This window comes from Bos javanicus, chromosome 27 (genome assembly GCF_032452875.1).
Source record: "Bos javanicus breed banteng chromosome 27, ARS-OSU_banteng_1.0, whole genome shotgun sequence".
NCBI classification, from domain to species: domain Eukaryota; kingdom Metazoa; phylum Chordata; class Mammalia; order Artiodactyla; family Bovidae; genus Bos; species Bos javanicus.
Genome location: NC_083894.1, coordinates 19244978 through 19270551, shown reverse-complemented (window position 1 = coordinate 19270551; position 25574 = coordinate 19244978). Strand labels below are relative to the sequence as shown.

General features: G+C 36.0%; 1 protein-coding gene across 17 annotated transcripts in view; it reads left to right on the top strand.

Annotated features, from left to right (window-relative positions):
* The window catches only part of PCM1 (pericentriolar material 1), a 90521-nt gene that overhangs the window by 43924 nt on the left and 21023 nt on the right, over window positions 1–25574 (top strand). For 12 of the 17 annotated variants that reach the window (XM_061404275.1, XM_061404282.1, XM_061404289.1 and 9 more), the window contains 9 exons: window positions 104–323; window positions 429–574; window positions 1473–1663; window positions 3908–4079; window positions 6521–6879; window positions 15792–15956; window positions 18273–18329; window positions 20733–20905; window positions 21254–21385. In XM_061404275.1, the coding sequence (XP_061260259.1) occupies window positions 104–323; window positions 429–574; window positions 1473–1663; window positions 3908–4079; window positions 6521–6879; window positions 15792–15956; window positions 18273–18329; window positions 20733–20905; window positions 21254–21385 (1615 nt within the window). The remainder of the gene's footprint in view (window positions 1–103; window positions 324–428; window positions 575–1472; window positions 1664–3907; window positions 4080–6520; window positions 6880–15791; window positions 15957–18272; window positions 18330–20732; window positions 20906–21253; window positions 21386–25574) is intronic. The other 5 variants (XM_061404291.1, XM_061404290.1, XM_061404287.1 and 2 more) reach the window with 1 other exon arrangement.

Below are 25574 nucleotides of genomic sequence, written 5' to 3'. Positions count from 1 at the left end.
ATGGAATACAGGCATATGGGACCAAACAGGGTATCAAGGTTTTTTGCTAGATTTAAAATACACATAATTACATAAAATGACAATGCTTTAAATCTTGTGTTAGGTGGAAGAACAATCGCCCTTTTTCAGCAGATGGAAATTATCGTCCTTTAGCCAAGACAAGACAACAGAATATCAGCATGCAGCGTCAGGAAAACCTTCGCTGGGTGTCCGAACTCTCTTATGTAGAAGAGAAAGAACAATGGCAAGAACAAATTAATCAGCTAAAGAAACAACTTGATTTCAGTGTCAATATTTGTCAGACTTTAATGCAAGACCAGCAGGTAAAGTTTACTCTGCAAGTAAATTTTTTTAATCTTGTTTTTGAAGCAGTACACATTTTTCTCAAGTCATTGGTAACTGTTAAGGAAAATTTTTTCTTTCCACAGACTCTGTCTTGTCTGCTACAAACTCTTCTCACGAGTCCTTATAGTGTTATGCCCAGCAGTGTTGCATCCCCGCAAGTGCACCTTATAATGCACCAGTTGAACCAGTGCTATACCCAGCTAACGTGGCAGCAGAATAATGTACAGAGGTAATTTGCTCCTTAGAAGTAGTGAGAATGTGTACTCAGTGCTAAAGCTCTGTTTTAGCATTGGTTTGCAGTGTAAAAGCAAAGGTTTTACAGTTACCTTCTGGGAGAGAAGGGCTGAACCAAATTGCATTTTTGAATCTTCTCTGATTCCTGAGAATTTTATAAGCAGTGATTTTTGCCTAATGTTTTCTTTTAATTCTGTGGACCAGACTTAAAAAAAATAACTATGGTTTTCAACTTTACACTTAACCTTAGGTGAAAGTGTTGTCATTATGCCTATCTGATAGAAGTGCTAAGTGTAGTTCTTATTCCAAAGGCTAAGTTATTAAGCATGCAGCACAAGCAAATATTTGTTATAGTAAACATCAGAGCAGCCAGTTTGTTCCACATACCATTTTTTGTTTTGTTTTTAATTAACTGTTATTTAACATTATAAATAATGTTATATTTATTATTATAAATATAATAATATTATAAATATAATAAATATAATTATGGCTGGGTTGGATTTTCATTGCTGTGTGGGTTTTTCTCTGGTTGCAGTGAACATGGGCTACTCTGTAGTTGGCACAGGCTTCTTATTGCAGTGGCTTCTCCTGTTGTAGAGCGTGGGCTCTAGGGCGCCCAGGCTTCAGTAGTTGTGGTTCTCAGTCTCTTGTAGTTGTGGCACGTGGGCTTAGTTAATCCGTGGCACATGGGATCTTTGCAGACTAGGGATCGAACTCATGTCTCCTGCATTGGTAGGCAGATTCTTTACCACTGAGCCACCAGAGAACCCTGTGTTCCACATACTGTTGAATCATTTTATATATATATACACACACACACACTTGGATATACTTGACATAGATGCTAATGTAACTAATCTTTAAATTACTGACTCCTTCAATTTTTATAGGTTGAAACAAATGCTCAGTGAACTCATGCACCAACAAAATCAGCATCCAGAAAAACCTGCAAGCAAGGAAGGAGGCAGTGGTGCATCACACCCTCCTTCTCCCAGTTTATTTTGTCCTTTCAACTTTCCAACTCAGCCTGTAAATCTGTTTAACCTACCGGGATTTACTAATTTTTCGTCATTTGCACCAAGTAAGTGGCCAAAAACTTAAAGGAAAATAAGTAAATGCAGAGTCCTTGAGAATAACATTTGTCTAATACATGGATTTTTATCATTTACTTTTGGAATGGTAGGAAGTGTTTGCAAAGAAAAATATAAATTCTTCTCTACTTTAATTCTTTATAGTGAATGTTTAAACTGAATATGGTTGCTAGTGAAGTAAAGTTATGAAATGTTTGCTTAGTCTTAACATCTTTGAATTATTCCACAGCTATTTATCAAAGAAAGAAATTAACTTGTCTACTGACTACTATACATCAGGTACTCTGTAAGATATTAGGAGAGGAGAGGTGCATAGGACAGCACCCTTCTAGAGGAGTTTTATGTCTTCGTAGGGAGATAAACCTCTAGGCTAAGGGTGACTGTTTTTGGTTCAGGCTCATATTTACTTTTATTTAGTTCAGACTTTTTTCAGACTTTCTCCTCCTGTCATGTGCCATACAGTATATAAGTGGCTGGGATTCAAAGATGAGTAAAGCTGATGCTTTAAGGAATTTAAGAGTCTAGTGGGGAAGCTAAAAGTGTCAGTAAATGCTTGGTGCTTTGTCATGGGTGCTGTAGGCTGGGTGCAGGTGGGGTTGAATAGCCTGCTTTTTGCGGGTACCGGATTGTCTGCAAATCTAGAAAGGGATAGTAAAGCTAAAGAACCAGTAGAACTTTTTTCCAGGGAGTTTAGAAGGGAAAGGACTTTCTGATCAGTGGAACCACTTAGAGTTGCAAAGCAGGGGAACAAGTGTATCATGTAAAGAATTTAGAGGTCATAAAGTGTGGCTGGTGTTTTGGGCCTTGGCAGGGGCAGAGTAGTTCATGTGCTGGAACACAGCAGAGGCCCTTGTGCTGGGCAAAGAAGCTTGGACTTTCCATTGCTTACTAGAGGGGACACTGGCGGACTTTGGGCAGAGGAATGGCATGAAATTTATATTTTAGAATGATGACACTAGTCATAGTGTTGATTGAGATTGGGGGGACAGAGCTGAGAGTATAGATGGTGAACAAAAGGCTATTGCAGTAATAGCAGGAAGGGGACGATAGCTTGACCTAAGACATTGGCAGTAGTGATAAGAAAAAGGAGTAATTTAAAAAATGTTCTGGAGATAGAATGATCAGTTAGATGGGTCATGAAGAGAGAGGAGTTGAAGGTGTTTGCCAGAGAATATATGAAGAGAAAAAGGGTTGGGAGGGTTTTGTAAATATAAATATCCATGTATCACAGTGTATTTTCTTAATGGGATTGTAAAAGTAATAGTGTTAAACAGTTTAACAAGTTTTTTAGTTCTTGAGTGTGGGTTAATACTGGCAGTAAATGTTTTTTGACTAGGCTGTTTAAGTAACAAATAATATAGGCAATTAAACGTACTGTTCCTTTTTGTCATAATACGCCTTCTACCAATGGCAGCTCTGTTCAGAGACTGTTCATTCTTCATCATGTAGTTCAGTTTCCTGAAACCTTGTTCCCCTTCTCCAAGTTGTTAGTGGCCCCTTTGCAAATACCTCTGATGCAGCACTGTATGTTAAAGTATGTGATTATATTTTACTTCTCAGTTAGATTGGAAAGAACCTGAGCTTTGGAGTCATGCAGACCTGAGATCTAACTTTTGCTTTCATTTACTAGGCATTTGATCTCTAAGCCTATTTTCTCACTAGTCAAATAAATACAGTACCTATTTCACAGCATTGTTTTGAGCATTGAAAGAAGTAACATGTAATGCGCCTACAGTAGAGTCTAATGCACCTGCAGTAGAGTCATGCTTACTTTGATAAATATCATGTATTATTTTTTCTAACTTTTAACTCTTAAGGAGGTGGGGATCGATATTTATCTTTGAATCACCAATGCTGAAAACATAGTAGGACTGAGCTGCAAAACAGTGATTAAATAAATGAGTGATGTTGTTTAGTTGCTAAATCGTGTCCAACTCTTTTGCAACCCCATGGATTGTAGCCCATCAGGCTCCTCTGTCCATGGGATTTCCCCAGCAAGAATACTGGAGTGGGCTGCCATTTCCTTCTCTAGGGGATCTTCCTGACCCAGGGATCAAACCTTCATCTCCTGCATTGGCAGGTGGATTCTTTACCACTGAACCACCCTGTTAGTTTATTTTAATTAGTTTTTTGTTTTGGTGGATTGGAATGGCACATTTAATTAAAACTATCTTTGAATTTTGTTTTAAGGTTAAAGGTGCTTCTGTATCTTACCCATTGTTTTTATTTACTAGGTATGAATTTCAGCCCTTTATTTCCTTCTAATTTTGGAGATTTTTCTCAAAATATTTCTACACCCACTGAACAGCAGCAACCGTTAGCCCAGAATCCTTCAGGGAAAACAGAATACATGGCTTTTCCAAAACCTTTTGAAAGTAGTTCTTCTATTGGAGCAGAAAAACAAAGGTACTTTATTGTAAACATAATCCATTATTTGCTTAAGCGTCACTTGGTGATTATATGTATTATATGTCATTTGAAAATGTAATTAGGGAGGATGTTTGTGATTGTTTGGCTTGAGAGTGTTGAGAATGAAGCTTTGACTTCTTACCAGAGGTCTCTCAGGCATACATCTGCTGCTAACGCTGGTTCAAAAACAGTTCAGAGTTTTGATCAGAGTGTCCTGTGGGATTCAGTTTGAAAGAATAAGACCTAATCTATAGAGTATCTTTGGCCTTGATTTCGTACCTTTCTTTAAGATTATAAACAGTTCACTGTTCATTGGTTTAGAACTGGAAACTAACATTAACTACTGGAGGATGGTTTTTATAAAGTGATGACTTGTTTGATTCATAGCCCCTGATTAGAGTATGTGCCCAGGGTGCATCCAGACACAATGTTGAATGCTATTAGATAGTAAAAACAAATTTTGCCAAGAAAGTTTTAGTGATACATACTATCAGTCATAGTCAGGATTTTCTTTGTTTCTCACAGGTTTACTATTTTTTCAATGTGATATTCTTCCCAGTTATAATTTTGACTCAAATAGTGTGAAAGACTTACTGGCCTGGGTTAATCATTCTCTAAGCATTTTTATGGCTCAGTAAATAAGTTTTTTATGATTGTTTTAATCCAGAAAATGATTTTGATAGCCAGTTGATAAAAATATTATAACCTTTTTATTGTTATTTCCTTCAGAAAAACTTTAAAAGGATGAAAAATTCGATTTGTTGAGCCTAATACTTGTTCTGTCAGAAGTATCTGTATGATTTTGTCTTTCCTATTCCTTTATAAATATCTGTCACATTACTTTCCTTTTAGTTATGTGTTGGGGCATGTCTCAAGCTCTTAGCACTTTGATAGTTTTTAAATCATGAACTTTTTTTATTTTTTACTTAATTAACAACAAATTCTTAGAATTTGACTTCCTGTTTGTCTTGAGGAATCCTGGGATAGACTGCCCTGAACTTGTTGATGCCTTTTCTTAGCTGTACTAACCACTTTTTCCTACTAAGTCTCATTTTATTCTGTGAAAGTATCCTATTGTCAGAGCCTGAGACCGTGTTTAGTGCTCAGTTGCCATTCAAAAATGATTTAAGCAATGGACATTTATTCAAAGCCTTAGCCTTCCTGTTGAAAGGTCCCTACTTCAGTATTAACTGTATTTTATATTTAATTGATAGTTAAAAAATAAAGGATGGATCTGGATATTACTGTTTTAAATATTTGACTACTTCAGATTAGACCTCATCTCTTGCTAAAATTTCAGCTGTTATAGATTCTCTGAATTAAATGGCTGGAGATAACAAAGAGGTCAAATGAAACACTGTAGTCTTGAGCTGGGATCAGGAAACTGTTCCTATAAAGGCCTAGCTAGTAAATATTGCTAGAGATAGAGATAACCATTTGTCTATGCCATTTTTGCACAGAAGCATTCATAAAGTTATGTAAACATATTAATTGCTGTGTTCCAATAACATTTGATCTATGATCAGTGAAGTTTGAATTTTATATGATTTTCATGTGTCACAAGCTATTTTTCTCTGTTTTTTCCCCAACCTTTTAAGAATATAAAGCTCATTCATAGCTCTCAGGCCATACAAAAACAGGCAGCAAGCTGAATTTGGCATGTAAACTGTAGGTCTGCTGTCTTTATCTTGAGTTACTCCCTGTAGATCAGTGTCTCCCAAATTATATTCTTAGGAACACTGTTGTCCATGTCAGGTTCTGTAATAAAAAGTTTTGTACATCCTATTCACTGTGTTCTCTTCTAAGACATATATTAAAGGACATTGGCATATTAAAAGTTCTGAGAAGTGCCTGTTTAACTTTGTTTTGCCCATTTTCCCCCAGACTTAGTTAACCATTGAATTCCTGTTAACATATTCAAGGATGTTTAGTAGATAAAATTTGGAAAGTGACACTAGACTAATAGAGCTAAACGAGGTTTAATGTGCAGAGAAATAAATTACTCGTTATGTGACCAATTGTCTTCACCAAATTCTGGTTATATTTGGACTGCTGTAGGTGACACAGATCCATGTATGTTTCCAGCTATGGTTCTTTTTCAGTTGTTTCTGTGTTTTTTTTTTTCCTTTTGTGTCCCATCCTCCCTTGATTTTTCTTTCCCACTCTTTTCCATCTTGAATGTTGGATCTTTGGAACTTGAACTAGTGAAAATGGTTTAGTGAGAAAGATCCAAAATTAAATTTTAAAATAATTTAGTAAATTAGTCTGTGTAATGTTTTCATATTTAATGTATATTTGGTGAGAATATTTTTATAGTCTGTTGACAATTTTTATTTATCTGACTCTACTAGTACACTACAAATTAAGTATATCTGGAGTTTTCCATAGACATAGAAATGTATCATTGTAATATATAAAAACTTATTTTCATTGGTAAGGAATCAAAAACAGCCTGAAGAGGAGGTGGAGAACAGTAGGACACCATGGTTTTATGACCAAGAAGGTGAAGTAGAAAAGCCATTTCTCAAGACTGGATTTGCAGTATCTGTAGAGAAAACAACAAATAGTAATCGCAAAAATCAACTAGATACCAGTAGGAGAAGACGCCAGTTTGATGAAGTGTCCTTAGAAAGCTTTAACAGTATGCTTGACCCAGTAGATCCAACAACAGTAACTAAAACATTCAAGTCAAGAAAAGCATCTGCACAGGCCAGCCTGGCATCTAAAGATAAAACTCCCAAATCAAAGAGTAAGAAGAGACATTCTGCTCAGCCGAAAAGCAGAGTGAAAAATATTGGTAAGTACTGAAATTTGTTGACTGTTGATAAGCCTAACTATTGGTAACCTTACTCTCACTGTTGTAAATAATTGCAGTATGGCTAGATGTGTAGGTGCTGTTTAGACCCACTTGAATAAAGTCATTTTTTAGTTACCTTTGAGAACATTTTAAATAAAATGTATCAAGTAGGATTTAATGTTGTAGATATTTTAAAACATAACATTTATTCTTTTTAGTGCCTTCTTAAAACTTCTTATGTTTCCTATGTATGGTGGTTCCTGTGAGTTTGGAAGTTTTTACTATTCTATAGTTTAATATTACACATAACACTTTATTCATGACTTCTGGCTAGATCTGTAGGGATTCATGTAAAGAAATGTGGCCCTCTAACTACATTGCAGTCTGAATATCATGTAGGTGAAATCACTTTTGAAATGTTTGCTCTTAATCCTTCAGGAATTGAACTTTAGCTAGTACGATAAAGCATTAACCCATATTTTATTGAAGCTTGTCATTGAGTATCACATTAAAGTTCTCTTTATAGCACTCACTATTTATGATTTTTTTTTGTTGTTATTGTTCTCATGGGTGTTTTGTTTTTAATTTTATTTTATTTTTAAACTTTACATAATTGTATTAGTTTTGCCAAATATCAAAATGAATCCGCCACAGGTATACATGTGTTCCCCATCCTGATTTATGATTTTTGAAGAATTTACTGAAGTCTACTGCTAGATTAAAAATACATTTATTAGCTAAAATCTGGAACATTATAGCTAAACAACGCTCCTTCCAGTTTGCAAGGGACACTTTTTGACTGTGGCCTTGAAAGGTTGTTCTGTGTTCAAGGTTGTTCTGTGTTCTGTATTTGGTGCTTGAGAACAAAATATTCTAGGCTTATAATCAGAAAAGTTTGAAAACTGACTGCACCCACTGACTCCCTCTCTTGGAAGCTACAATATGTATAAGTATAGTAGGAGATCCAACCAGTCCATTCTAAAGGAAATGAGTCCTGAATATTCATTGGAAGGACTGATGCTGAAGCTGAAACTCCAGTACTTTGGCCACCTGATGCAAAGAGCTGACTCACTTGAAAAGACCCTGATGCTGGGAAACATTGAGGGCAGGAGGAGAAGGGGACGACAGAGGATGAGATGGCTGGATGGCATCACCAACTCAGTGGACATGGCTTTGGGTGGACTCCGGGAGTTGGTGATGGACAGGGAGGCCTGGCATGCTGCGGTTCATGGGGTCACAGAGTCAGACACGACTGAGCGACTGAACTGAACTGAACTGAACTGAAGGGTCCTAGGGCACTTTGCAGTTAAAAATCCACTTGTGAACTTTGGCAGCATTTATCTCAAGCATTTTTGGATAATGGAACCCTTGAAAAATCTGATGAAAACTACGAACATGAAAAAAATACATGTACATTTTTTTTTTCCATTTCAATACTTCATGTATCCTAAAGTCCTGGACTCTTACCTCTACTCCCATGTAGAGAAAATGATTTGATGGTTAAACAAGTGGATTTGAACAGGGGCAGAATTTTTCTCAGCATATGCATTATCATCCTTGAAGTAACTTTTCAGTTGTGTAGGTTTGGGAGGAGCTGGTTACTTAGCAGATTAGTTAGTGATCTGAAACCATCCAAATGAATGAAAATACATTTGTGCCTTCTCCATGGTCACTCTTGGTGCCACTAGATAACATTTGAGTAGATAGTGATCACTTAGAGAGAGACTGTCTGGGTAACTCTGAACATCATATTGAAGTACAATACCTGCCCCAACAAAATGCTTTTTTGTCTTATGAATAAAAGGAAAGAAACTAACATTTGTTATCCCAGCATTCTCTCTTGCAACTAATTAATTTGTGTGTATTAGTTTCTTAAATGCTAACATTTCATACAGATCTCCTTGGGAATCTTGTTTAGTGTCAAGAGTCTGATTCAGTCAGTCCCAGGAGGGACCTGATAGCCTTCATTTCTAACAAGCTCCCCAGGATTGTTGACTGGTATTGACATTGTAGTCTGTGGACTACAGTTTGAGTAACAGGGTCTTAGAGACTCTCAACCAACGTTTGGCCATGGCTACCTTAACCTGGAAATCCTGGTGTATTTGTATTTTTGAAATTTGTTTAGTCTGAAGAATTATGGTTCCAGCTATACGAGTCACCTTTTTTTCTACCTTAAGGCAAAGATGGACATTCTAATCTATTTGCTCTCACATTTAAGTATCAAAATACTTGCCCAGAACACACACATTTGTCAGAGGCATTTAAGACCATTTGTCCGTGAGAGTTCCCCTTTAAAGCTTGCACACAAAGATAAAAGACCTAATAGGAGAACCAAATTAATATATGCAGAGTCAAAATAATATGTAGCAAAATCAAATGACCTAAATGCTTGCTGTTAGAATGTGAACCATGGACAGGCAGCGTTTGTATCATCTGGGAGCTTATTAGAATTGGAGCCTCTTGGGCCCCACCTTACACCAACATTGCTTTTCAGTACACATGTTAGCAAGATTCCAGGTGTTTTAATTTGAGTATATGCACATTAAAGACTGAGAAGTGCTGAACCAGATTTATTCTTCTTTTGTTCTCTATGGGATAGGAATAGCCATGACTTCTTAGAAAAAAGAATGTTTACTTTGTCTTAAAGAAATTAGGGATGGAGGTCGATAGAGGGAAGATTGGAAAGCATTCCAAATTGTAGTAACAATAAGAAAAGTAGTATATGAGTCAGGATGAAGCAAGAAGAGAGCTTGAGAGAACTGCGGAAACAAATAGACCAGCACAGTGGGAGTTAAGTTGCTATCTTGTGAGATGAAGCGTAGACATATATACTCTCCCGAATGAACTGTTAATCTGGTTTTTCTGCACATGTTGACAGTCTTTCAGAGTTAGTATGCTAAATCTTCATTTAACTTTGTTTCCCATAGAAGGTCTTTATGAAGATATGTATTATTGCATGCAAAGTAAGATTTTACAAATTATGTGCTAATCATTTTTCAAACTTCAGTTCAAATTCAGATTTTATGAGTTTAGCATGATTTCTTGGCATTGCTGGATGGGTACTTGAGTTATCAGACATATAACTTGGTTATCAGACCCATAATTTGGCTCTGTCTACCAGGCCTGTTTCCTCTTTTGATGTTATTAGAGGAGTAGAAGCACATAGTTGAGATGGTCCTCGTTCTTTTGGGAAATTGGTTGGGACTGTTTGTGTAATGACTTTGGGGTTCTACCCAGCCCTGAATCTTTCCATTTCTTTCCCCGATCTTTGTGCTCGCTGAAGACTGAGGTTAAATAAATGTCCAGCGTCAGGCAAGACAAGTCCTGACGGATGTGGCCCTCTTTAGACCCAGAGAGTTTATTGCTCACAAAGTCAGAGAAAGGAAGGGTGGCCAAAAGTGCCAGCTCCCCGTGTCCCTTATTCCACCACAAGGGCGACACCGAGACAGCGGTTGCATCATGAGTGGTGGGACGCCCTGTAACTTCGGAGCCAGTGCTGTGTTGTAGCTAAGCTGCAGTACAGAAAGGAGCTGTGTCCTCAGTGGTATGAGCCAAACTTGGTCTCATATTTTATCAGAGCCTAGGAGGAGGTGAGAGATCCTTTCATGAAACCTTTCAGGGGAGAGAGAGAGAGGGAGGTTCCTGTGTTCCATGTTACAGGGGGACAATAAGGCCTTCTCCCAAGACTTAGATTCATTGATGATTCAATCCTTTTCTGTGTGGGAACATGGAAGGTCTCTAGGAGGCCATGGCCAAGCTGTTTCCCTATAATGGCGACTCAACTGGCTGTGGCAGCCACTTGTGCTGAGGAAAACAGAAAGGAGGTAAGGGAAGGAATGATGACGTGAGACAGGAAATAACCCCCTTATATGAATAAGGGAGAAGTATCAATAACCTCAGATATGCAGATGACACCACCCTTATGGCAGAAAGTGAAGAGGAACTAAAAAGCCTCTTGATGAAAGTGAAAGAGGAGAGTGAAAAAGTTGGCTTAAAGATCAACATTCAGAAAACGAAGATCATGGCATCTGGTCCCATCACTTCCTGGGAAATAGGTGGGGAAACAGTGGAAACAGTGTCAGACTTTTATTTTGGGGGGTTCCAAAATCACTGCAGATGGTGATTGCAGCCATGAAATTAAAAGACGCTTACTCCTTGGAAGGAAAGTTATGACCAACCTAGATAGCATATTGAAAAGCAGAGACATTACTTTGCCAACAAAGGTCCGTCTAGTCAAGGCTATGGTTTTTCCATTAGTCATGTATGGATGTGAGAATTGGACTGTGAAGAAAGCTGAGCGCCAAAGAATTGATGCTTTTGAACTATGGTGTTGGAGAAGACTCTTGAGAGTCCCTTGGACTGCAAGGCGATCTAACCAGTCCATCATAAAGGAGATCAGTCCTGGGATTTCTTTGGAAGGAATGATGGTAAAGCTGAAACTCCAATACTTTGGCCACCTCGTGCAAAGAGTTGACTCATTGGAAAAGACTCTGATGCTGGGATGAGATGGCTGGATGGCATTACCAACTCGATGGATGTGAGTCTGAGTGAACTCCAGGAGTTGGTGATGGACAGGGAGGCCTGGCGTGCTGCGATTCATGGGGTCACAAAGAGTCAGACACAACTGAGCAACTGAACTGAACTGAACTTATGATAAGGAACATCATAGTTGTTATTGCTGTTGTTATATCAGCTGGCCTGGCGAGTGTTACTCTGAAATATTACTAACTTTAAATCTCCTGCTTTCCTGGAGAATTACTATTAAAGTGCTCCAAAGAGAAATTAGTCAACAGTAGTACCCTAATTTTGGAAATCTAGCCCTTGATATTTTAAATCTGCTGCTGCTGCTGCTAAGTTGCTTCAGTCGTGTCCTACTCTGTGCGACCCCATAGACGGCAGTGAGACTCATGTAAAACCATGGTTTCCCCGCCCCGCCCCCCACCCCCCCATTTTGGTAGCATCTGAAAAGTTATAGCATGTTTCTCTCAACAATTTCAACTCTTTTGGAGGATGACTGAATTTTTTTTTTTTTTAACTGTTGGGGAATTAACTGCTCCCTAAAGAGAATTTTGTGTATGCTGCATAATACATATTTTAATTTTGATTAGAATTCATTTAGCACTTTTCACATGATTCTGTAATAGCAGTCAGAAACTTAATTTCATTTATATAAATATTCTTATTAGAATATGTGCTTAGTCAGTCATGTCTGACTCTTTGTGACCCTATGGACCATAGCCCATGAGGCTCCTCTTGTCTATGGGATTCTCTAGGCAAAAATACTGGAGTGGGTTGCCATGCCCTCCTCCAGATGATGTTCTTGACCCAGGGATCAAACCCATGTCTCCTGCATTGGTAGGTGGATTCTTTACCGCTGTGCCGCTGGGGAAGCTTTTCTTACTAGAATAACATATTTCATTTTCTTTGATCTATGTTTGCTGTTAATTAAATGAGCAATAGTACTACCATTCATATCATTTTACCTGTTACTTTTGGCAAGCATACCTTTTATTGCTGTTTTGTGTAATAGTCCATATTAACCAAGAGAGCTCTTTTTCTAATAAGCTTCATGCAAAATGAGTTAGGGTAGCTGGAGAATCTGGGAGACCGACAAAGAAATCAGGAACCTATGTATGAGATGATGAAGTCCTGACTTGAAAGATGGTTTTAGAGAAAGAAAGGGAAGTTGAATCCAGATAGGATATCACAGAAAATAAACTGACAGTATCTTGGGAACTTATTTATTACTAACAGCAGCTGTTGTGATCTGGAGGTAGAAGCAGCAAGGCTTTAGAATCTGCTGGCTCTTGCAAAGAGTGTCTGGAGCAAAAGTCAGAGCTCTGTGGTTCTTGGAGAAAACTTGGTTGGAGGAAACCCATGCAACCCCTTCTGTGAGAAGGGCACCTCGTTCCCTTCCAAGAGTAGCAGTTTTTTGCCACTTCAAGGTACTAATGGGAAAGGGTGTCATTGGAAAAGGAGGTGGCATCCTGCCTACCCTGAACATGGTAGAGCATATACTTTTGCAACTGACGAGACTGAGGAATCGAGAGGCTTCCTTTTACTGTCTTGATGGGAGGCTGACAACTTACTAGCCAGAACATTGCTTCAGTGTAGTCATGAGACTTCCAGGCACTATCAGTGTGCTGCCAATAAAGCTCCCCAGCAGTTGGGTCCAGCCCTATGGGTAGATGAGAGTCATGACTAATCTAGTGAATATAACAATGCACATAGAAGGGAGCAGCAGTCAGAGAGAAGACATAGAAGCTGACCACTGGAACAGGTAGAGTCTAGTAAAAACAGAATTATTGAAGGAAATACTCACTTGAGTGAAATAAGAATACTTAAATAGAATTATTTTTAAAAAGCAAGTTGAATTATAAATTCTTTAGAACTAGAAAAAATGATTTTCACATTTAATGTCTAGATTATTTGGAAAAGAGGATGAATAATGTTAAGTTCCAAATTACTGGCCTAGAAAATCAAAGGGAAGAACTGTGTCATTGCACAGAGCAGAAAGTGCCGTGCCGTGTTTAGTTTGCTCAGTCGTGTCTGACTCTTTGTGACACCATGGACTGCAGCCTATCAGGCTCCTCTGTCCATGGGGTTTCTCCAGGCAAGAATACTGGAGTGGGTTGCATGACTTCCTCCAGGGGACCTTCCCAACCCAGGGATCGAACCCACATCTCCTGCATTGCAGGTGGATTCTTTACCATTGGGGCCATCAGGAAAGCCAGAAAGTACTAAGAAATAAAGAGGGAAATGATTAGAGGCATAAAGACAAATCTTGGGAGCTGATAACACAAGGAGTTCTAAAGAAGGGAAAAAACAGATGAGAAGGCAATTATTAAATAATAAAAGAGTATCTTTAATGAAGGAAGACTTAAGATTGCAGATTGTTTTCTAGCCAGGAGACACAGAGAGAATGTACACACCCTCAAAGAGTCCTTTTCTCTGACAAAGAGCTCATCTTTACCTGTCAAGATGAAAAGAAAATGTTGGTGTATCCTATCTTCATAGAAACAACGTATGAATGAGATAGAGACCTATGAAAAGGAGAGGTAACAGTTCAGTAAAGAAAGCAGTAGTTTAATCTCATTTGTTAATATAAATTCAGAAGTAAAATATTAGCAGATTTAATCTGCCAGTCTCTCAAAAGAATATTAGAATGTCAAAATGTAATCATGATTTATCATCAGGAAATCTGTCAGCATAATTTATTGTATCAAATACATTACAGGACAAATCATGTAGTCATAGCAGTGGATTAGATAAAATTTTACATCATTCCTAATGAAAATGCACCTAAAAAGGGAGGCAGTTATTTAAATATAATAAAAGCTGTTAGCTGATGCCAGTTACAAGCACTGTTGTAATGAAAATATTCCAGAGACAGAAATTAACTGAGATTCCCTCTCTGCCACCATCATTATTAAGCATTTTTTCGTAAATTATCTTGACTAGATTAAATGATTGGAATAATGTTTGAAAAGGAGGAAAGCAGATTTTTTATTTTTTTCTAAGCTAGCCCAAGAGACACTGGAAAATAGCTACCTAAGTTAACTTAAGTAATTATGAAATAAGGTTATGAAGTAAGTGTATAAGTATTTATCATAGTATTAATAATACCCAGTAGAAATGGAAGTGGTGGAGAGTATTTTCTTCATAGTAGTATCCAGAGCTACTGGGACAAAAAATGCTAAGGAATAAATTTAGCAAGAAATGTACTAGATCTATAGAAGAACTTTGAAGAACATGAAATAAGATTGAGCAAATATAAAACATAATTGTATTCTTAAGTTAGAATGTGTAAAATTATTTAATGTCAATTCTCTGCAAATAAATAAATACTTCAAGTGAGATTCCATTTTGAATCTCCATGGATTGGTTTTTAAACCGGGGGCAAAAGATTTCAAAGCTTATATGGAAGGACAGATGTCCAAAATTAGCTAAGAAAAGAAGGTAGATAGGAGTTGCCTTACCAGATGTTTAAACATACTGTGAAACTTCTGTGGCATTGGAATAATTAAAACAGATGGAATGTCCAGAAATAAAAGCCAACAAATAAGGAGATTTAATGTATCGACCAAGCTTGCATTTTAATTCAGGGGGAAAAATATAGGTATAATCAATCAGCTCTTCATGTGGAACAAAATTAAGTTGAATTTCTACCTTGTGCTAGATACCAAAAAGCAAATGTAAAAAAGATTAACAACGAAGCTTGGAAAATTTAATAGAATGTATGTATAACCTATGGTTGGGGTAGCACTTCCTTTATAGCTCAGCCGGTAAAGAATCTGCCTGCAATGAAAGAGACCCGGGTTTAATTCCTGGATTGGGAAGATCCTCTGGAGAAGGAAATGGCAACCCATTCCAGTAGTCTCGCCTGGAGAATCCCATGGACAGAGAAGACTGGCAGGCTGCAGTCTATGGGATCACAAGAGTTGGACACAACTTAGCAACTAAACCACCACCATGGATGGGAAAGAATTTTTAGACCAAGTCATATTATTTACAAAAGGCATATGATCAAACGCTTTATTCTTCTATTATGGACGTATATAGACTAGATATGATTCTTACATTTACTAATATTGAAAAATTGTTAACTTGGAGTCTAGTACAGAATTTGGGTTATGTGAGGTCTACCATGTAGTTCGAGTTGGGGATGTATTCACTGAGGTGAATATCAAAGGACAGTGAAGTGTTAGAATTTATTACTGTTACCCCATGCCTCCAGAGATTATTACAAAGATATTTCTAAGACATATTCTTTACTCTTTTGATTTCTTCTTAAACAAAGCCCTCACAACATTATAAATTAAGTTACTCGTACTATTTCACTATGGAAATCAGTTTCCCTTTCAGTTTGAGTTAGTTGCAACTGATAACAGTTGTCAATTTTTTTACTCAAGGGTATGAAAGTGCCAGTGTGTCTAGCACATGTGAACCTTGCAAAAGTAGAAACAGACATTCAGCCCCGACTGAAGAGCCTGTTCAAGCAAAAGTACTCAGCAGAAAGAAACATGAGCAGCTGGAAAAAGTCATAAGATGTAGTAGGTCTACAGAAATATCTTCAGGTATGTTCTGTTTTGGTTTGTCTTAATTTAAGGATTTATTCATCCTAGATTTGAAAAGCTATATTACAACTAGCTGAAAATTGATCTGTCACACTTTCCTATCATGTATAAGGTGTTATAGTAGAGTGTAAGTACACAATTCTTGACACCAAAAATGTAAACTGGAAATATTAATATATTTTATTGTTACTGTGATATTGTCTTTGATGCATTTTGATAAAACTCTGAATAAACAAACTTAGTTGACATTAATTTGGTTCTCCTAATTTGAAATTCTGATAATATTATCTGAATAAGAATTCCATATAAAATCTTACCATTCCCCTGCTTAAGATCTTTGGTCTTCAACCATGCCTACAGGACAATGTCCTGTTGTCTTAATGCAACATGTCTGGCCAGCAGAGATTTGATTCCTTCCTGCCTGCCTCTCCAGACTCCTTTCTCATACCCTCTGCCTTGAACTTGACTCTCACTGACATTTTTTCATAGCCACCGCAAGAGTTGTCTCACCTTGACAGTTGCCTTTTTTGCCTCAAGTCCTTTTCTTTGTAAGCCCTTTTCTCTGCTGGCTCTTAAATAAAATCTTAATTCTGTAATTATATCCAAGTCCAAGCAGGGATAGGTTCCCTTTTCCTTTTTGTTTTTCTGTCAAAGCCTGTGTAAACCTCTTCTGTTGCCTGTATTACATTATACAGTATTCACCTGTTTAGTGTCTGTATTGCTTTTTTGAGTCCCTTGGCAATAGATAATATTTTTTCATATTTGTATCTTAAATGTTAGCGTGGTACCTGACACATGGTAGGCACTCAGTGAGTGTTTATTGAATGAATGGAGTCATGTATTTGCCACCATTTTAGTTTAAATACATGCTAGTACTTTCCTGATTTATAAAGAGTAAGTACATCTCAAAGAAATATGGAGAAAGAGTCAGTAAATATGGACTCTAAATTTTCAGTTGTCCCTAAGACCTTCCGTGAAAATGATAATAGTAGCTACCATTTATATTATGCTTCACTGTTTACAAATTAATTACTTACGTCATTTGAACTTCATAATCCTATGAATTTATTTTTTATTTTGTAGATGAGGAAACATTATCACAGGGGGTACCTATTTTTTCTCAGTGCTCATAAAGGACCAGTAATATAAACTGATCTGGTTTAACTGGTTCTTGGGAAAAAAGTCATGCCTTTAACTCAGTAATTGTACTTTTAGGCATGCATCCTAAAGGAAACAAAAGTGAAAGAAGAAGTTGGGATTTAGGTGTTGACTAAACATTGTGATTCCAACTATTTTAAACAAAAATCTGGATGAAAAAAAAAGTGTAAGAACATCAAAGTATTAATAGTGGTTTTATGTATACCTGTGGCTGATTCATGTTGATATATGGCAAAACCAATACAATATTGTAAAGTTAAAAAATAAAATAAATTATATATAAAAAATAAACTCCTTTATATTTTCTAAAACTTACAATGAATATTTATTTTTCATATTTTGAAATGACTTCTTCAAGGTCATATTGCTAGCAAATGATAGAGCTGAAGTTTCAATCTTAGTCTCTTAAGTCCAGGATCCTTTTGTCAAATATATTAATTCTGTTGTTCTGACCCCAGCATTTTATTGAAATTTTGTAGTTTCCATCTCCTTTCACTATCTTTATCAAATAGTGATGTCATCAAACAGTAGACAGTTAGGTGAGGGTTGGGGAAGGGCACTAAATTGATAGGCTTAATAAATTAATTATCATTACCTAAATAGTTGATAGTTGGTCATAGTACTTCAGATCTTATTACTGTCACTTAGAAACATAACCATCAAATTTTGATGAACTAAAACAAGTTTGAATAATATAAATATTCCTATTTTGTAGAAGACTTAATTTTAGTTTTAACCATTACCCTAAAGTTCTTTGTAGCATGTAATAGTAGTTTTTGTTACATGATCATTTGATTGTAACATCTAAGGCTGCTAGTATTGAACTGTATACGATTCAGTACAGTCCTCTTGTCCCTCGAGGACTGTGGGAAGTTGCCTTGATGTGTACGCTTCTAAGAGTGAATGGTAAAAGTTTACTATATGAGAGTCATATCAGTCATATCAACACAAGTTTATAGCAGATCATTTGATATTTTCCCCAAAGAGATTATTTTTAAATAGAGCATAAACCATACCTTGTGATAACATTTCAGTTCAGGCAAATGATTTTAAAGAAATTTGCTTCTTTTTTTTTCATTCATTTATTCATATTATAGACCCTGTCTTTACTATTCATACACATTTTATGTTCATCCTTATGTCTGCCCTTTCCTACAGCACATGCTAGGAGAATACTACAGCAGTCTAACAGAAATGCATGCAATGAAGCGCCAGGTAACAATCTGCTTAGTTCTGGTGTCCGCTTTTTGTTAACTTTTACCATTGGTCCTAAAAATCCTTAGTTTTATTGTTCTAATTATTTTTTAGATTCAGTTTAGTGTGTATATGTTATTTGGCTGGTAAAAGTGAAAGAGAATTCATACCCATTAAATTCTGAAGCTTTTCATTTATAATTCTTAATTGGTAAAATTGCCTGCTTTTCTCTTACTTTCATTTTCTGTTAGTGTGTGTAACATAACCAACACATTCATGTAGGTAATAGAAAACTTTTTTTGTAATTTAATGTTTTATTTGAAGTTATTTATTTTGTATTCTTTAAATGCTTATGAGCATTAATATTTTGGAAACAAAAATACAGTTGTTTTTATTCTTAGCTGTGATTTACAGTGTTAAGTATTGTGTATGACTTCTGTTGTAGTTATTTTTTTCTTACCAGTCCACACGTGTAAAAAAATAAACCATTGAACAAAACAACTATGACATGTAAATACCATGATTAATAAAGGTCATGGAAAACTGCATAATGCTATTTTTGTCTTTAAACTATGAATATTTATTAGACATGTATGATTTAGAATTGTAAATATTCTCTAATGCCTCCTCTGCTACACATGAGTGAAAAAGAAAAGCCTGTTATGAACCTTTAGGAGAATTTAAAGGAAAAAAAAACACAAAACAAGGATCTATCACAGATGAAGTTAAATATATCAGTGGCACTTCCTAAAGAAAAGAACTCTGAAGAAAGTAGGATAAAAACAAGATGGAGTCATAGAAATCTGGCTGAGGTCAGAGATTTTTCTAGCTTAAACTAGTGCACCTCAGTCCAGAAAGAGAATGGTAAAAACTTTCGACTTCTCTATTGTAAGGATGAAGTATATGTCTGCTATAATTCATTAGTTGGAAATAATTTAATCTTTACTGATATATAATTTAGAGTGATCATTTTATCACATAATGAAGGTATGAAAGATATCATTAAATATGCTTTGTTCTTATATCTTTAAGATATAAGAAACCATTTAAAAACCATTTTTTAAAACAACTGATCAAATTACAATATAGTGTATGAATTGGGAAAGTTTGTATGCTGTCACATCTTATCTGGATTTTTCCTATAAGTAGAAATTTCCTACAGAGATAGTTCCAGTTCCTGCTCATAATAAATATTTTTATAGTAACAGTGCATCATAGTAAATCATTTCATTTTATACTCATAAATATCTGAGGCACGGTAGGGACATTGTATATTTATTATCCTTATCATCTTATACTTGTGGAAATTGAGGCCCGAGGATGTTAATTTGCTTAGCAAGTTAATGGAAAGTTTTTTCATTAAACCACATTTGCTTTGCATTTTGAAAATTTCTTTCTTGGAAAAAGTGAATTAAATCTTAATGATCTTGCAGTATTTATTTGAAAGCACAGTGTATTAAAACACTTAACATTTCAAATTCCCTGTTGTGAAAATTTAGCACTACTTTCTGTGAGCTAAAATGAACTTAAACTTAAGTATCTATTTGTGGTTCTACTATTACTCTAGAAAGTTTATAGAGTTTGATAGCTAGAAGAACACTTGGAAATGTTTTTTTCGTAGAGAACTCAAAATGGGATCAGTTCCTAATTTGTGTGGAAATTTTTTTTTCGTAGAGAACTCAAAATGGGATCAGTTCCTAATTTGTGTTTTTAAAAGTAAAGGTATGGCTGTATACCTTTAAGTGTGATAACTCTGTTATAAATAAATACATGCAGCAGAAGTGTTGCTAAATAATAGAGTGATACCTAATTCTGGGTAACTGAAAAGTTCATTTGGGTCACTGCTTGCTTCAGCTTATACTGAGTGTGTCAGTAAGACACTGTAGTAAAATTGTACCTATTTTGTTACATTTACAAATTCAGTTTTTCATCAGTACAGCAAGATAGTAGAGATTTGAGAATCAGTAGATCTAACTAGATAAACCTTAAAGTAGTAGGTCTCCTTGGCAGCATTTAGTTTGTTCTCAACATTAACAAAATAAATTTCCTTTTCTGTAAAAAAGTTCATATTAGCAAAAAAAGAAAATAATTTTCAATTCACTTATTTTATTCAAGTGCTGAAAGATTTCCACTGATTATTCCTATAAAACATGTAAAATTTTCCAGATATTTTTCACTGAGAAATAACTTTGGTCTAAGTGATGCTAGATAATGTTATTTCTCTAGTAAGTAGTATGTATCTTGAGATTTTTAGAATTATCTTTATCCTGGTAATTATGAAGATTCTTTTTTTACTTTAAAAGCTCTGCGATAGAATTGTGTTCTGATTTTTAAGTAATTTAAAGTTGAGAGTAATGATGCAAGTTAATAGAAATAGGAATATATTTCGCCAATATTAACTTTCTGATCTTTAATATCTTCCAGAAACCAGTAGTGATTTTTCCATGTTCGAAGCTTTGCGGGATACCATTTATTCTGAAGTAGCTACGTTGATTTCTCAAAATGAATCTCGTCCACATTTTCTTATTGAACTCTTCCATGAGCTTCAGCTACTTAATACAGACTATTTGAGACAGAGGGCCTTATATGCATTGCAGGTATCTTGTACCTAAGATTCTCTTTCCTCTGCTTTCTGGTATTGCCAATTTTCCCAATTCTTTCTGTTTACTTTGTTAAATTGAAGTATGTCCTTGTTCCATAAGTATTTCAATCTGTTTCTTTATGTATTTCCATGCCATTTTAATAATTTTCTTATATAGCTTAAGTGGCTTTAGATAAAAGTCTTTTTCTGACAGGTTTTCATTGTATTGTCCTGTTATATCTTCCTCATAGTTAATCTTTGAGGTTGGGAGGATTGCCTTTGTTTTGCTGTCTGCTTTTACTTTTAATTTTGTGATTAAACACAAATGTTTTTCATAAATAGCTATCTTCTCTCCTTATTTTAGGACATAGTATCCAGGCATATTTCTGAGAACCATGAAAAAGAAGGAGAAAATATAAAGTCCGTGAATTCTGGTACTTGGATAGCATCCAACTCAGAACTTACTCCCAGTGAAAGCCTTGCTACTACTGATGATGTAAGCTGATAATGATTAATGAAATGTAGACATAATTTCAATATGCAGCGAACAAAAGTTAAGTAGTTTGTTAATAAATTGTGATTATACGCTATGTATTTAGTTTTTAGCTTTTTTCAAAAGCTAAGTGTAATGTATTGCTTAATTTTGAGGTGAGGTATAAAATTCAGTCAAAATATGACAGCAGTCAAACACCGAAAGTTATATAGAAATGATAGCTTATAAGGTCTAAAATAACTGTATTTATATCTCCTTTGTCCAATATAGGAGTTGAGTCGTAATAGCTCAGTTAGTAAAGAATCTGCCTGTAATGTAGGAGACCCTGGTTCGATTCCTGGGTCAGAAAGATCCACTGGAGAAGGGACAGGCTACCCACTCCAGTATTCTTGGGCTTCCCTTGTGGCTCAGCTGGTACAGAATCCACCTGAAATGCCGGGGACCTGGGTTCAGTCCCTGGGTTGGGAAGATCCCCTGGAGAAGGGAAAGGCTACCGACTCCAGTATTCTGGCCTAGAGAGTTTCATGCACTGTATAGTCCATGGGGTCACAAAAGAGTCAGACATGACTAACCAACTTTCACTCACTCACACATTTAGTAAAAATTGCTGTGTTCATTCAAGACATTTGAGTAAATCATACAGCAATTAGATCACAGAACCGTTGAATAAATACAAGATAAATTATGTTTTTAGGTTAGAAGAGAAGCTAGACCAAAAAAAGCCTAGAAGAAAATGTAATTTAATGTATTAAAACTGTTGAAGAAAATTTTGAGTAAAGTAAAAAGGGCCTGGAAATGAAAGAGTGATGAGGGAAGTATATATTTTCAATAAACTATATTCTCCAAGTAGCACCTACTTTGCACATAGTGGATTGAATGTATGCCAACTGCTAAGAGACTGAGGAGGTAATGAGCTCACTTGGAAATCACCTGTTTAAAGGTTCAGATCCTGATTCTATTTTAAAAGATTGTATGTATGTGGTCCTGGGATAGCAAGTATGTTCTTTTTTATACCACCTTCAGCACCTGGATATTCATGGATCAGAGTACCATAATTGATTAGCAAATGTCTACTATGATTATGAAGTTGGAAGCATATTATTGTGTTTCTTCCCATGGTTAATATGATAACATAAGCTTTTTTCCTGAAAAGATAGTGTTTTCTCCAGAGATGATCATCTTTTCTTCATGTATAGTAACTTCCTTACAATTATTGAGGACTTCTAAATTTTTGCTCTATTTTTGCTCTTGTGTTTAAAATGGTACTTCCCCAAGTCATCTTTTCTGCTTAAAATTTTTCTTCACCAGGCTCTAGCCCTTAAACTACTATGAACATAAACCTATGTACAAAAAGTACATGGTTTTGATTGACTTTATTATCAAATATAAGTTAATGTAACAGATTGGTACTTGGAATTAATTGTTATTGTAACCAGTTGAAAACTGTGTTGTCTTTTTTGGTGGGAAATGAAGTGTTCCAGCTGTATACATAAAACATAGGAGATACTAGCTTATATTAAATTTATTAGCCTTGAAATGACTGAGAGAGCATGAAGAATGTCTTTTTTGAAAAATCTTTTTTAGTAATTTTATATCCTTAACTCTAGCGCCTTTCTTTTTATCCAAATTTCATATAGGCAGCATTACTTCCAATTATTTTAAAGGATTTGAGCCCATTGTTTTGCACAATACATTTGGAAAATTGAGCTACAACTTATGATATAATTAACCTGACAAGCTTTTAAAGTTAAATAAGATTTAAAGATGTAGTAATACTTTGTAAGTAGGTGTCTTAGCTTAGTCTGGTTCAACAAAATACTGTAGACTGGATGGCTTAAACGAGAGAGATTTATTTCTCATGATTCTGGAGGCTAGGAAGTCCTGAGAATGTTGTACCGGCAGACTCGGTTCTTGGTGTGGACCCTCTTCCTGGCTTGCAGATGGCCACCTTCTCCCTGTATCCTTGTGCAGTGAGAGAAAGCTCTGATGTCTCTTCCTTGTCTTAAAAGGGTCATCAGGGGGACTCTACCCTGGTGACTTCATCTAAACCTGACTACCTCTCAGCTGCCCTGCCTCCTAATATCTCCACTTTGGGAGTTGAACTTCAATATATAAATTTTGTGAGGGACACAAAAATTCATTCCATTACCATAGGGACTTGGCACAAATAACTATACTTAGAATTACTTTTAAATAAATAAATCAGTTCTTTAATTTTTCATCTAAAACGTAAATTCTTCATTTATATCATCATCTTCCCTTTATTTATGTCATTTAGTCAGCAGCAGTGCTAGCACAATGTCCAGTGTTCATATCCACAGATCCAGAGCAGTGCTAGCCACTAGAATGTTCCAAATGTCTTACAATCTGCATTGTCTAGTACAGTATCTATTAGCACACGTGGCTTTCGAGCACTAATGTGGCTAATGGGGTTGAGGAACTAAATTTTAAGTGTTGTTTAACTAGCTGCATGGCTAGTGGTTACCATATTGGGTGGATATAGAGTCTCATTCTCCATGTTACTAAGCCAGGGTCCTTGGAGTTCCATTTATGGAGGTTTTCAGATACCTTTTAGGGCATGTAAACATTTCCATGCCATGAAAGAGAGAATTGAAGTAGTCATCTGGAGATTATAAATTAAGGAGGATGAGGAATTGAGGTTTAGGAAGAGGAAGAGACAGTTTCCATCATCGACTCCAGGTGCTGTAAAATGGCAAAGTCACATCTAACTTTGGGTATTGCTTGAAGTTGTAACAAAATGTTTCCATTTCTTAAAACATGTTCCCTTATGCCAGAATTTCCTTTAATCAGGGACAGGCCTTTCATTTCATAATGTAAGAGAAACTTTAAAAGATCAATAACTTGGAAAGAAGATAGTTTTGAGATGAGTTGCAGTCAAAATATAATTGATACTCCCTCCTACTCATACTGTACACAAAAATTAATTTGAAACTACTTTATAGTAGTAGAAGGAACTTCTCTGGTGGCTCAGTGGTAAAGAATCCACCTTCCAATGCAGGAGACACAGGTTCGACTGCTGGATCCGGAAGATTCCCTGGAGGAGGAAATGGCAACCCACTCCAGTATTCTTGCCTGGGAAATTCCATGGACAGAGGAGCCTGACAGGCTACAGTCCATGGGGTCTCAAAAGAGTCACTAAAGAACAACAGTACTGGAAAAGTTAAAACTATAAAACTTAGAAAAAAAAAAACTATGATTTTGACACGAGAGAGATTTTGTAGGACACAGCACTAAATATGAAAGGAAAAAAATAAATTGGACTTCATCAAAGTAAAATCCTTCTGCTTTTCAAAAGGTACCATTAGGAGATAACAGCCTTAGTACATATATCTGGCAAATGACTGTATAAAAAGCCTAACTATAGAAAGGGCTTTAATTGTAAGAAATCAACTCAAGGGACTCCCTGGCAGTCCAGTGGTTATGGCTTCATGCTTCTAGTGCAGGAGGCCTGGGTTCAATCCCTGGTTGGGGAACAAGGATTCCATATTCCATGGGGTGCATCCAGAAAAAAAAATCAGCTCATAAAAATGGGCAGGAGATTTGAACATGTGTTTCACAAAAGAATATATATAAATGGCCAGTGTGCAAATTAAAACCACATGAGATTCTACCTCACACCTGCTGGAAAAGCTATCTAAAAAAGCTTTTAGACATCTAAAAGATGGACAATAAGAAGTATTGGTGTGCACTTGAAACAGTTGGAACTTTCATACTGCTTGTAGGATTGTAAAAATTGTAACAACCACTTTGGAAGGCAGTTGGGCAGTTCTTGTAAAGTTAAACATAAACTTGGCATGTGACCCAGCAATTTCTTTTCTAGGTATTCATCCTAGAGAAATGAAAACATATCCACAAATACTTGTACACTAATGTTAATATCATCTTTAGTCATATAGCTTCAAACTGGAAACATCAACAGATAAATGGATAAATAAACAGTGGTATATCCATACAATGGAATACTATTTCAGCCATTAAAAAATAATGAACTTCTGAAACACAACAACATGGATTAATTTCAGAAACATACTGAGTGAAAGAAGCAAGACACTAAAGAGTATATACTGAGTGGTTCCATTTATATAAGGTTCTAGAAACAGCAAAACTAATCTCTGGTGATAGAAATCATGTGAGTGGGGAGTAGAGGATACAAAGGAACTCTCTGGGCTGA